General features: G+C 53.3%; 1 protein-coding gene across 1 annotated transcript; it reads right to left on the bottom strand.

Annotated features, from left to right (window-relative positions):
- Window positions 1-392: 392 nt before the first annotated feature.
- CCDC42 (coiled-coil domain containing 42) lies at window positions 393-8401 on the bottom strand. Its single transcript, XM_081804164.1, has 6 exons — window positions 7995-8401; window positions 7399-7504; window positions 7075-7179; window positions 5540-5737; window positions 1013-1234; window positions 393-900 (listed from the first exon to the last, which is right to left on the bottom strand). Exons 1-6 carry the CDS (start codon window positions 8075-8077, stop codon window positions 700-702), a joined length of 915 nt encoding a protein of 304 aa, XP_081660290.1. The 5' UTR covers window positions 8078-8401; the 3' UTR covers window positions 393-699.
- Window positions 8402-13496: the final 5095 nt, after the last annotated feature.

The following is a 13496-nucleotide window of genomic DNA, read 5'->3' as shown; positions in this document are numbered from 1 at the left end:
CACATGGCATCGAACAGCTTTGAATCATGTAGTGAGGAAGGTATTTCCTTTCCAATTTCCTTTCAGTTACTTTATTTTTTTAAAAGTTTTACTGATTTATTTGAGAGAGAGAGAGAGCGCGCGTGCACACAAGCAGGGGAAGGGGCAGAGGGAGAGGGAGAAGCAGACTCCCCACTGAGCAGGGACCCCCAGGATCATGACCCGAGCTGAAGGTAGACGCTTAACCAACTGATCCATCCAGGTGCCCCTCCTTTCAGCTATTTCAAAGAGAAATGTCGGATTGGTACTAATAAGACCCTAACACTTCCCTAAACTTGCTGATTCCTCCCCCTATCCCCCAACCCGCAATTTTCTCTTTTCCCAAAGAGTGGACCTTGGGCACGAGCCTTCAGCCTCTTTCTAGAATGCAGTAGAACTGTTCTGCACAAGTACTGAGTTCAATAGTGGGTCCCTGCCATTGCCCGTGTTGACTATGACCAATGTTCTCAAGGTGTGGAACCCAGACCAGCACCATCACCTGGGAACTTGCTGAAAAATGGAAATTCATGGGTTCTCATCTCAGACATACTGAGTCAGACACTCTGGGGCTGGGGCCCAGCAACACTCCCCAGCCCCCAGGGTGACTCTGATCCTGTTAAATTTGAGAACCAGTTCTGTGGGGTTCATTCTTGCCTTGGACCAATGGACAACCATCTTAGCTCAGTAGACCCAGCTGGCCAGGGCACTTGCGCCCCCTCTTACCATGTCCAGCTGTTTGTGCGTGTCCTCCAGGGACACGGTGGTGGTCTCCTTCAGCTGCTTGCTCACGATCTGGAAGAGGTTCAGTGTCGCCATCTTAATGGTGCCAAGCAAGAGGGTCTTCTTGGCGGCAGTGTTCTGGATGTGTGCCCAGCGAGATTCCTGGGGAGGGATTGGGGCCGGGACGTGAGCAGGTGTGTGGCGCACGTGTGTGGTCCCTCGCTCACCCCGTGCCCCGAAGCCCCCCAGCCACGCCCCCCGCCCCCGCGCTCACCCAGATGATGACATCGCTGCGGGCGCGGTCGAAGCGCATCTGCAGCCGCGCCAGCTCGTTGTTGTGCTGCAGGATCTCGTCGTCCTTCTCCTCCATGTAGCGCGCCAGCCGCGCCTTGGCGCGCTCGATCTTCTCCTGGCCCTCCTGCGCCGACTGCATCAGGTCCTGGTGCATGCTCACCAGGGTCTTGTAGCGCGCAATCACCTCGTGGATCTCCTCGAACTGCGGCAGGGGCTCCGTCACTACACTGCTGCCCGCCCCAGGCCCGATGGTGGGTGCAGCTCCCCCCCCCCACCTGCCAACCCCCTGCCTAGATGCCTCAGCCTAGCGGGGAGACCCTAGGCCAAGGTCAAAGGGCAGAGGCCGTAAGGACGTTGGAGTCCCCCCTGCTCGCCCTCCTGGGTTGGGGGCACATGCAACCGGAGCTGGGGTCCTCGGTCTGCATGTTGGGATCACCTGGGAGCTTTAAAAAGGACACCTGTCTGGCTCCACCCCCGAGAGAGTCATTTTATTTATTTATTTATTTTTAAAGGTTTTATTTATTTATTTGAGAGCGAGCAAGCGAGAGAGCACAAGCAGGGGGAGAGGAAGAGGGAGAAGCAGGCTCCCCGCTGAGCAGGGCTTGATTCCCAGGACCCGGAGATCATGTCCTGAGGGGAAGGCAGGTGCTCAACCTGCGGAGCCACCCGGCGTCCCCAAGAGATTCATTTAAATAAACAGGTCCGAGGTGGTCCCTGGCGCCTGAATTTTGCAAAAAGGTCCCCCACGTGATTCTAGAGGGTTGCTGGCTGGGGCTCGGGGGTTGGAGAGGTGCATTTGGAAAGGTCTCCCAAGGCAGTAATTACCCTGTCCAAGGACGTACCGAGAACCACTTATAAGCCAGGCAGTATGCTAAATGCGAGGGACAGAGCATGAGATAAGGAAGCCAGACCCTGCTCTTAGGAAGCCTACAACTTGGGCTGGTGTGGAGGGAGGACAGACAGACAAGGAAAGAGTTACAACACGGAGTGATAAGCCCTAGCTATGACTGGGGGGTGGGGCTGGTCAAAGATGTACGGTAATATCTTCAGCATAAGGCTTTCTGGTATTTGTTCACATTTGCTGAGGTTCCCTCTCCAGTGGGGGCTGGAGACGCTACCAGCAGGGCGGGTGGCCTGCCAGGCACAGCTGTCTCCTTCGGCATGGACCTGACTTTGCAGGCCACCCTCCCTGCGTAGAAGGCGGTGTGAACGCTGGCCTTTGCATCGATAAAGCCTCTGTGGGGGGTGGGGTGGGGGCGGACATCCAAGTCAGCATCAGAGGAGGTGGGAACATCCAGGAAAGGTCTCCTGGGGTAAAGGATGGCTGCAATGAGACCAGAGGTATGAGCAGAAGCCAGCCAGCCAAGGGCAAGTGGGGGAAGGTGAGGATAAGTAGAGGGAGTAGCTGCCTATAGACCACGGGTACGTGTGGCATGTTCAAGATGCTCACAGGAGCTTAGTATGAATAATAGCCTGCATTCAAGATGGGGAGGGACAGATCCACCCAGAGGAAGTAACAAAAGTGCCCAGTAGCCCCCGAGGAGGAGTGTGGGCTTCCTCCATTAAAGGGTTTTAGGAAGCAGAGAGAGAACTTTATGTCTGCGTTTCCGAAAGTTCACCGAGTACACACACGATGTGACAGCATGCGACAGATAAAGCAAATGGAGCTCCCAGGAGCATCTGTTGAGTACTTGGTGCTGGTGTCCAAAGGACGCAGGTACCAACCTGAAGAGGCTCCCGCTGTTTAAAGATGGGACACTTTGCACATCAGTGAGAAAAAGGGCAAAGGATCGACACACACCAGACATGTCAACAATCCACGAATTCATAACATACTAACAACACGACGGGTCACCTTTGGAGGATGCCAGAGAATCAGTTCATGACTCTGAAAACTGTAATTAAGAATCAAGCACTTAACGAGTTTTCCTTTAAGACTCACAAAGTCATCAAACAGCTGATGAAAGGAAGATTCTCCCAATGAAGTCTTTGTTGGTGGTAGTTTCTTAGCTAATACGTGAAGAGACGACAGAACGTTTCCGGCACCCTAGAAGGGTCTACCGCCCGCTTTCGGCTCAGTGTCTGCCCCCACTACCAAAGAAACCAGAACTGTGGCTTCTATCACCAAAGATCCACTTTTACCTGTTCTTAAATCTGTCAGTGGGATCATATGTATGTCCTCTTTTCTGTCTAGTTTCTTTGGATCCGCATCAGAATGTCTGTGACACTCGAGACACAAACGTATCAACCAAATGCCGTGTAGGGACCTTGTTTGGACCCCGATTGGAACCAACCACTTGTACACAAAGCACGTGTGCAACAGCTGGGGAAATTTTAACATTGATTGCAGACTTGATATTAAGGAATTACGATCACATTTTTACCGGGTATGATGAGGGTATTGACCTCATCTTTGAGAGTCACATACTGAAATACAGATGAGAAAAAAATATCATTTGCTTCAAAATGGCCGAGGTGGGAAGGTCCGGGGGATGATTTGATGAGTCGATGGTTGTCAGAATTAGTGATGAGTAACGGGCATTCAATAGATGATTCTATTTTTGTATATGTTGGAAAGTTTCCACAATAAAAAAAAATTTTTTTAAGAAAAAGCATCATTGAGAACCCTGAGAGACGATGGACTCTGAAAAACAAACTGAGGGTTCTAGAGGGGAGGGGGGTGGGAGGATGGGTGAGCCCGGTGATGGGTATTAAAGAGGGCACGTATTGAATGGAGCACTGGGTGTTGTACGCAAATAGTGAATCATGGAACACTACATCAAAAACTAATGATGTAATGTATGGTGATTAACATAACATAATAAAATAAAAAAAAAAGAAAAAGCATCATTGATCAGAAAAAGCAACTCTCGAAGAGACACGAGCAACACCCTTCATAGTCTATGGATATGTACTTTGTGGCCAAAATAATAACAAGCATGAGCATGAGCAGTTTAAAGATCAGGATGGTGGCTGCCTCCTCAGAGAGGGGAAAAAGAAGCGGGTTTGGAAGCGGGGGCCCACAAGGGGTTTCAATTAGCGGTAGTGTCTTAAGAAAAAAGGACTGGAAGCCAATAGGGGGAAATATTAAGATCTGACAAGGTGCAATGCATACCTGGGGGCTATTATATATTTCTCTATACTTTTCGGTGTGCTTAAAATATTCTGAAAGACGTAAGGGAAGAAGGAAAGAGAGAGGAAGAAAGCGGGGCGGGAGATCACGCTGGGAGGGCATGGGACAGGCTGGTGGCCAGGAATAAAGCAGTGTTGAACTCCGGATGAGGTGCACTGGGGGTCTGGATGAAGAAGGGGCAGGGGCGGATTCCAGAAATACTTAGGAGGCAGAATAGACCAGATCTGCTGATGGATGGGCTGTGGGGAGGGAGGAGGGGGAGGAGGCGAGGAGGAGGCCCCGGTTCTAGCAGGGCTGAGGGTGGGAGGCCACGCCATTCACAGAGCCAGACACACACAGTGGGAGGACTGGCCTCGGGTGGCAGGGAGCTGATGAGCTGAGCCGGAGACTCCAGACCATGGGTGTAGGGGCATGAAGCTCAGAGCCAGACACAGGCCAAGCTCCTCGGTTATAAGACACACCTTTCCCCCAGCTCTGAGTCTGAGTCCTCTCTTATAATTTATCTGCTGTTTTGATACGTAGTCTCCCCCACTCCCCCCCACCCCATTATGAATGAACCATTTATTGTACAATAGGTACCTTAGAATGGAACACATAACACAGATTTGGGCTTCACATGTGCATAAATTAGTTCTAGTACAGGACTTCAGAAATTATCTGGGACTTTAGAAAGCTGTCCATCCTTTGTCCCCCCTGGTGCCGCCCTCAGGACACTGACCCACACCCCCCGGAGGGCATACCCCATACCTGGCACATACCCCCTCCCCCCCGCCCCCGCCGCTGTGAGGGGCCCTGCCTGTTGCTGTCACATGGGGGATGTGGGAGGCATCCGTGGGAGGTCCCTTGAGTTGGTCAGGGAGAAAAGTGGAGGGTCAGGGACAAAGACCCGAGGACCGCTTAAGGAAGGAGCCAGGAACAGGAGCCCCCAGAGGAGGCTGAGGAGGAAGGGCCAGAGGTGGGAGGAGGGGAGGAGACAGGGGAGGAGCCCCAAGCAAAGGGCAAAGCCCTGTTTCAAGGAGGCGTGCGCACCAGCCCAGGGCCGGGCCTGTGCACTGCGCTCTCTAACTCTGCATTGCGTTCTCTCCCTTCTTCTCTCCGTGGACTCCCAGGTAAACAGAACACAGCAGGGAGGAGGGGGGGCAGGGGTGGGTGCCAGCCACATCCTGCTGCAGGCAAAGCTAGTCACTGGTGGTCTCAAGCGAAACCTCGCTCCCCCAACACACACACACACAGACATACGCACGCCGCCCAGATGCACCTGCAGACCCTGGACCCCTGAGAAACAAGCCCACCCCCGCCTCCCAGGGGCCTCTCCCACCATCCTGCGCTGGCCCCAGGCCCTGGGGAAGTCCCCCCGCCCGTTCCCCAGCTCACCTCTGAGTTCTCCACCACCTTCTCCAGGTACTTGTTGAAGATGGAGTAGTCCTGCAGCTTCATGCTCAGCTTCTGGTGCTCCAGCCGCAAGGCCACCATCTCCTGCTTGGCCTTGGCCAGCTCTTGCACGCGCTGCCTCTTCAGTTCCCGCTCCTTGCTGGCTTTCTTCAGGGCGCGGATCCGCTTCTGGTCGTTCTCCTGGGGCGGGGGAGGGAGGGAGGTGGCACCCATTGGACACTGGGCCCGTCCTCCCCTCTGTCTGTCGGGGATGGGCAGGGATCGCCGGGCCGCCCCTGTGGGCAAGGAGGCCCGGATTCCCTCCCCATTTGGTGCTTGGTACTTGGTGCCTCAATTTCTCCAACTGTAGAAAGGAGAGGCCCTGGGCAACCGTGCTTCAGCTGGGAGAGGCATCCGGCTGAGGCCGGAGCCGACAGTGCAGACTACTGATGTCCTCAAAGAAAGGGCATTCGGGCTGACACCCCCTTCTCCTTCATTCTGCAAAGCCCTCCCCGCAGGATCAGGGGGCACTCGCACCCCTCACAGTGCACCTGTGTGGTTCCTGTCCCTCTTCATGGATGGAGGACATTCGGAGGTAGGTGGAGAAGGCACAGGGAGGGTTCGCACTCTGCCCCGTGAGCCCGGGAGAGGACCCAGGGATCCCCTAAACCAGTCCAATTGTGCATCATAATCCCCTGGGGAGCTTTTTAAAAATGCAGTTGCTGGGCCCCCCCTGAGGACAATTGAAAGCACAGAGAGAGTCCCAGGGGTCTGTATTTGTGACAGTTTTCCAGGATTTCCAGGCTGCTGGGCCTCTGGCAGCCCTTGGAGAAGCTCTTAGTCCCATCTCCTGCCACCCCGCCCATGCCCCTAGCCTTTCTCTGGCCAGTAAGGACCTGACCCCTGGAGAACGTGCCCAGCCCCCATCAGCTTCCTCTCCCACCTGGAGAAGGCGCAGAGCAAGACAGAACTGCTTAAGAGCAGGGCCACCCCCTCGAGCGAGTGGAGGCCAGGGATTCCGCCCCCCCACCCCCCACTCCCCCCACCCCCCGCCCCGGAGCTGGGCCAGGCCCCCTCAGGGCTCCATCAGGGCTGGTCTGGAGAAATCTGGGTGGTCAGATTGCTCCTCTAAGGACTGATTGAAAGGAGTTGTCTCCGGATGGACTCTGGGGCCTGGTCCTTCAACCGACCCCTGGTCCTTCAGCAGAAGGACGGAGGGGTGGGTGGGCGGCTGGGACTGAAGCCCTGGAGTCGTCTCTGTATCCCCACGTGTTCAGCCCTGCCTGTCATCCTCCACCCATTCATTCATTCCCCCGGGACATTGCATGTACCAGGTGCAGGTGAGGAAATGGTGAACTGCAGTCTAGAAGGGCCAAAAGTGACAGGGAAACAGGAAATTACAAACCGTAATGAGTGGGGACGTAAAGGGAGAAGCCCCAGGCCTTGTTGGGCAGTGAAGAGATGCTAACCCAGGGTGAGGAGTCAGCAAAAGCAAGGAAGATGGGGAGGAGCAATTTGCAGCCTGGGGGCCCTCATACCTGGATGAACTGCTCAAACTTCTGGATGTGGGCCTTCAGCTGGGCCTCCTTGATGCCCAACTCCTCCCAGCGCAGGTTCAGGGTTTCCATTCTACGCTGAAATGTCTTGGGGTGGGGACAGCAGAGAGGTCAGGAGGGCCCCTGCACCTCCTGCCCCCAGGGCCTCTGCCCCCAGGCCTCCCACCTTCCACCCTGCACAGGACTCCTGGCTCCAGCCACTGCCACCCACAGAATGGGGGGAGGGGAGGGCGTCCTCAGGCTCCAAACCCTGTGGCCCTTCCCGCACCCTGCGGCCCTTCCCGCACTCCACGCCCCAGTCCCCACCTCCTTTTTCTGCTCCAAGGCACGGTGCATGATCTTGGCCTCCTTCTTCTTCTCCAGGAGCCGGATGGATGGGGACTCCGACTGCTCGTCAATGTTGGGGAACTTCCTGCCAAGACACGGGGTGGGAGAGGCTGGTGGGTGCTGAGTGCCCCGGGGGCAGGCTGGGGCCGGGCCAGCCCATGGGGAGGCAAGGGGGGGTCCTGTCCCCCACGTGAGGGAAGGGAGTCATGTGTGGGGAGGGCTGTGTTGGCATCTGGGAATGGGGGGCACGGCTACAAGGGCTGGGGGTCTGGGTGGGGCGGTGGATTGGTGTCAGGGTCGGGGGCAGGTGACTTGGGGCTCAGGGTTACGGGGGGAGGGGCAGGCTGGTGTCAGGGTCAGGGGGCAGGTGACTTGGGGCTCAGGATTACAAGGAGAGGGGCAGGCTGGTGTCAGGGTCAGGGGGCAGGTGACTTGGGGCTCAGGGTTACGGGGGGAGGGGCAGGCTGGTGTCAGGGTCGGGGCCAGGTGACTTGGGGCTCGGGGTTACAGGGGGTAGGGGCAGGCTGGCAGGGGGGCACGGGGGCTGTGGGAGGCCCTGGACCCGAGAGACTCACTGTAGCAGTTTTAACAGGCGCTCCCCATACTGCAGCCGGAAGTACTCGGCCAGGTCTTCCTCCTCCATGATGCCCAGACTCATGCTGCTGCTGAGTCAGGGGGCCCGGCGGCCAGGTCCTCGCAGTGAAACGGTGGCTGGGGGAGCCGCAGGTGGCCTGGGGGTGCTGGCTGGGCTCTTGCTTCTCCCTTCCTCCTGCTTTTTAGGGTCCCACGGAGGGAAAGACGGTGGGAGGCTGGTGGGTCAGCAGCTCAGGGTGCTGTGTTGGCAAATGAAGGGAGATCTGGTTACCTGGCAACAGGCCTTCTGGTTCTGTGGACCACCCACGGAACCCAGGCTTTGCTCTCTGACCCTTGTCCCCGCTGACCCCAGTCCTGCTGGAATCCTGCGTTCTGCTCCTGCATTTACCCTCCCCCCCCACCCCAGGAACTCTGGGGAGAAGTTAGGCCTGATTAGATGCTGGTGTCCAGGCCTGGGAGGCAGGGTCTGGGGGTCCATGACCTAACAGGGGGGTTCTGGTGGAGGGGTGTCCTTGGGGGTTCAGGTGCGTGTGTGAGGGTCAGAGAGGGCCTGGGGCTGGGACAGACGGCCCAGAAGAAAAGGAGGCAGGGGTGGGGGCCGGTGGGAGGGTGGGAGGAGGCCTGAGCTTGAGAACCAAGAGGTGGGCGAGGGTAGGCGGGAAGCCTGGGGACCAAAGAGGCCACCCCGGGGATGTGGAGGGGGGGCCCCCCGGGGGTGTAGCCGACTCAGGGCCAGTGCCATTAAAATATGAAGAAAAGCCACACCCTGGTACCGTGACCGTCACACACGTGTCCCTCATGAGAGCTGCCTTCCTTGATCCCGTCAGAGCACTGGGCACGAACTCACTGGGGCCCGGGGCCGGCGCCCAGACTGGAGACCCCGTGGGAGGCGGGCGCCGAGGGGTCCCGGGCGGGGGTGACGGCCGCGACCTCGAGTCCCCGCTGCGGGACACAGGCTCCCGGCTGCGCGCCGTCTCCTCTGTCCCCCGCCCGCGCCGGCCGCGGGGCTCGGCCCCTCCCGGTCTGGGGCGGGGGTCCCTCCCCGGCCCGGCGGCGCCCGGAGCAGATGAGCCCACCCCGCGACATTGCCGGTCCTCTGGCGCCCCCTGCTGGCCACCCGACGCGGGGCCCCGAGTGGGAGGCGCGGTGGGGGCGCTGCCCAGCCCCCCTCCCCCGCCCTCCCTTCTCCCCAGCCGCCCTCCCTTCTCCCCAGCCCCCCTCCCGAGCCGTCCGCCTCCCCCCGGGGCCAGGCATGGGGGAAGCAGCACAGCTCCCACCCTACCCTCAGGCCCCCAGCCAGCAATGGTTCTCACCGGGGGCGCCCCAAGGAAACAGAGCCAGCAGGGTGACTATAAGGTCCGCAAAAGGGAATGTTTCTCTCCTTGTGCATTCCTAGAGCCCGGCACAGTCAATTTGGGCTTTACCTTCTTCTTCCCCTTGGGGAGGGGGCTGTCTGCTTCTCGGATCCCCGGTTTGCCCTGGTACATCTGGACGCATCCTTGGTGGCATCTCTGCAATCAGGTGGCCCAGGGCCACGTTGGTGCACACAGGTGGCAGCTAAGGGCATCCTCACCTCCTGTGCGGGCGCCCCTTTTGTCTGGGAGCTCTTTCTGTTGCTTCCTCTGGACCTCGCTTGAGAACCTCCCTCTCCATTGCCCACCACCATCCTTCTCTGGGGTCTCATTGCCCTTTTCGGGGCCATAGGTTACGATGCAGGGCTGCCTGGGATTCACAGAACTCCCCCACTCTTCCTTCCCTGGGGGAGCCCAGCTTCCCTCCCCGCCCCACCTCCACCCCAGCCTTTGTCCATCTTGCTATTTGCCTCTGAGGCATCTAGAAAATCTCCTGTTGGATTTAGGCTGTTGGAAAACGATAGGCATTTCTGTTTTCTGTCCCATCCCATCCTCCCTCTGAGACAATGATCTGCTTTAAAAGGACAGGAGGAAAATATCAGGAGAATAAAAGCTCTGTCTAGGTTCATATCTTTAAAAATGTTATCCTGCGTATCCATACAGAACAGCATAATGCTCAGTATACAGTCAAGTACTGGGTGTGAGGAAGTCACATTTTGTTCATGTTATATTCCAATTCCATATATGTCTTATAGTCCCTGTAAGTGGAGTCACACAGATGAATTATATTAAATATGTTTCAAAATGATTGTTATGGGAAAACTCCTTGTATGGGTTGAGTATGTTTCAATGGCTTAACAAGGTCTAACTTTGTCAAATGCTTTTTCTTTTTTTTTTAAGATTTATTTATTTACTGAGAGAGAGAGCATGTGGGGGTGGGGGGTGGGAGGGAGGGTCAGAGGGAGAGGGAGAGAGAAATCTTCAAGCAGACTCCCCGCTGAGCGCGGAGCCCAATGCAGGGGCTTGATCCCATGATCCCCAGACCATGACCTGAGCCGAAATCAAGAGTAGGATGCCTGACCAACTGAGCGACCCAGGTGCCCCTCAGATGCTTTTCTTTCTTCCTTTTCTTTCCTTCTTGATTTTACTTATTTGAGATAGAGTGAGCGAGCGAGAGAGAGAGAGCATGAGCAGGGGGAGGGGCAGAGAGAGGGAGAAGCAGACCCCTGTGGAGCAGGGAGCCTGATGCGGGACTCGATCCCAAGACCCTGGGATCATGACCTGAGCTGAAGGCAGACGCTTAACTGACTGAGCCACCCATGCGCCCCTCAGATGCTTTTTGTACACGTATTGAGATGATCATGTGTCCTTTATCTTTTATTCTGTTAATATGGTGTCTCACGTGGAATGATTTTCACATGGTAAACCAAACTTGCATCCCAGGGATCAACCCCATTTGGTCTTGGTGTATACTATTATTGATGAGTTGTTGAATTCAGTTTGCTAGTATTTTATTAAGGATTTTTGCATCTCTGTTCATCAGAGATATTGGTCTGTAGGTCTCTTGTGGTGTCTTTCCCCTGACTTTGGTATCCATGTGATGCTGGCCTCGTAGAATGAGTTTGGAAGAGTTCCCTCTTCTTCTATTTTTTTTGGAAGAGTTTGAGAGGTTTTGGTATTAATTCTTTGGATGTTTGGTAAAGTTCAGGCGTGAAGCCATCGGGGTCCTGGGCTTTTCTTTGGAGGTTTTAGATGACTAGTTCAATCGTCTTACTTGTTATTTATCTGTTAAGTCTATTTCTTATTGATTCACTCTTGTTAGGTTCTATGTTTCTAGGAATTTATCAATTTCTGGGTTATCCAATTTGTGTGCATCTAATTGTTCATAATAGTCCATAATCCTTTTTATTTCTGAGGCATCTGGTGTGATGTCTTCTCTTTCATTTCTGATTTTATATATTTGAGTTTTCTCTCTCTTTTTTCTCAGTCTAGCTAAGGGTTTGTTGATTTCACTTTTTCAAAAAACCAACTCTTAATTTTATTGATTTTTTTTTCTATTCTCTGTTTGATTTATTTCTGCTCTGATCTTTATTATTTTCCTTCCTCTGCTAACTGTGGGGTTAGTGTGATGTTCTTCTTTTTCTGGTTCCTTGAGGTGTAAAGTTAGGTTGGTTTGTGGTGGTGGTTGTTGTTGTTTTGAGATATTTCTTTTTAATGTAGGCATTTATTGCTATAAACTTCCCTCTTAGTACTGCTTTGGTGCATCTCATAAGTTTGTCCTCGTTTTTGTTTGTCTCAAGATAATTTTTAAGTCTCCTTTTGATGTCTTCTTTGACCTAGTGGTTGTTCAAGAGTCTGCAAGCTTACATTGCAGATGGTTATTGGTCTTAAGTATAAAAGTAAATTATGTTTTCTGCCCCTAGTGAGAGAGCTGTCAGAATATAGCCTTGATGCAAAGAGGTGCATAAGCCACAGGTGAGCTTCTGGAGACAGTTTAAAGTCTGACCAAAAGCATATGGAGTCTTCATTTTCCTGCATCCACACCAACACTGTATATTACCAGTCTTTACATTTTTTTTTGCCAGTTGGGAGAAAACGATAGTTTATTGTTGTTTTGTTTTAATGTCCCTAATTATTGGTGAGGCTATGCATCTTTTCATGCATATAGCCATTTCTTCTTTGTGTTTCCTGCTCATATTCGGTGCACATTAAGAAATTGAGTTTTTTTTGTATTTTTGTTGATTTATAGGATATAACTGATATGTAAGAGATATCGATTATATCAATATATGTCAATATATAGGATATATTGATTCTGGATAGTAATCCTACATTTTTGATGCTCTTCTCTACCAATCCTTTTTTTTTTTTAAGATTTATTTATTTACTTATTTGAGAGAGAGCGAGCGAGAGAACAAGTGAGCAGGGGGGCAGAGGGAAAGAGGTACTTTAGCAGACTCCTCACTGAGCTCAGAGCCCGATGTAGGGCTCGATCCCACGACCTGAGATCATGACTTGAGCTGAAACCAAGAGTCAGACACTCAACCGACCTCACCCCCCCAGGGGCTCCACCAATCCTAGTATTTTTGAGTCAGTTGGACGAGCATTTGATGCAAGAAGAGATAGGAAGGCAATAAAGGGCTAGATGGTCAACAGCTAGTAACCCAAGTTGACTTACAAATCACTAGAATGAGTTTTATCTTCTTAAAAGCAGAGATGGCACCAAGATGAAGAGGGGAGGCAACTCCGTGCCCCCATCACAGGAGATACAGCAGACCCGCAGTCCCCAAGAACATTTTGAGCTCTTAGGCTCAGTGCAGACCCTTTTATTAATAAGCCTAAGTCTACCCCTTTGTGAGTGCCTTCTTTGACATTGCACAGACTCTTCCCAAACTCCTCTCAAACCTGACCTGCCTCCTTTGCACGTGGTTTATGGTATCAGTGACACCGCGTTCTGTCCCGTGACAGAACCTGTCTGGAGTGGTACCTGCCCATTCCATTTGCTTGAATAATTGGGTTCTCGGCGCAGCCACTCTGGTGGTTACGGAAACCTCAACCTACTGCAGCCTCCTCCTCCTCTTTCTTCCCCCTCATCATAGCTGTTTCTCCCAGTCTGTCCTCTGAATTCATTGACTTTGGTCATTCAGTGTCTACTGACTACACACAATATACTTCCCTCCTCCCATACCATAGCTTTCTCTTAGGACCAATACTGCCCAATACATATATGCAAATATTTTCTCCAAGCTTACTGTTTGTCTTTTAATTTGCTGATTTCTTTTATCATAGAAATTTAAAATATTTATCCAAATATGTTGATCATTTTTTTTATTTTGGGGGGTTGGGACTTTGGTGCTTTGTTAAAAAAAAAAAAAGAGTCTTCCATACTCAAAATTATAAGTGTATGTCAACCCATTTACTTTTAGAGTTATATTATTTTAAAATGTGTTTTGGGAAGCGCCTGGGTGGCTTGGTTGGTTGGGCGTTTGCCTTCTGTTCAGGTCATGATCCCAGGGTCCGGGGATCAAGCCCCATGTCGGGCTCCCTGCTCAGTGGAGAGCCTGCTTTTCGCTCTCCTTCTGTCCCTCCCCCACTCATGCATATATATATGTGTGTGTGTGTGTGTGTGTG

This window comes from Leptonychotes weddellii, chromosome 15 (assembly GCF_054177405.1).
Source record: "Leptonychotes weddellii isolate Sample4059 chromosome 15, ASM5417740v2, whole genome shotgun sequence".
Classification (NCBI taxonomy): domain Eukaryota; kingdom Metazoa; phylum Chordata; class Mammalia; order Carnivora; family Phocidae; genus Leptonychotes; species Leptonychotes weddellii.
This window is presented reverse-complemented; position numbering and strand designations above follow the sequence as displayed.

Bases quoted from the DNA above. Each gene is read 5' to 3' on its own strand.
- CCDC42 (XM_081804164.1), bottom strand. From the start codon at position 8,077: ATGAGTCTGGGCATCATGGAGGAGGAAGACCTGGCCGAGTACTTCCGG. The intron at 1,235-5,539 runs GTGAGCTGGGGA...CCCCTGCCGCAG, and splicing joins AGGTGGTGGAGAACTCAGAG to TTCGAGGAGATCCACGAGGT. The intron at 901-1,012 runs GTGAGCGCGGGG...ATCCCTCCCCAG, and splicing joins GCAGCGATGTCATCATCTGG to GAATCTCGCTGGGCACACAT.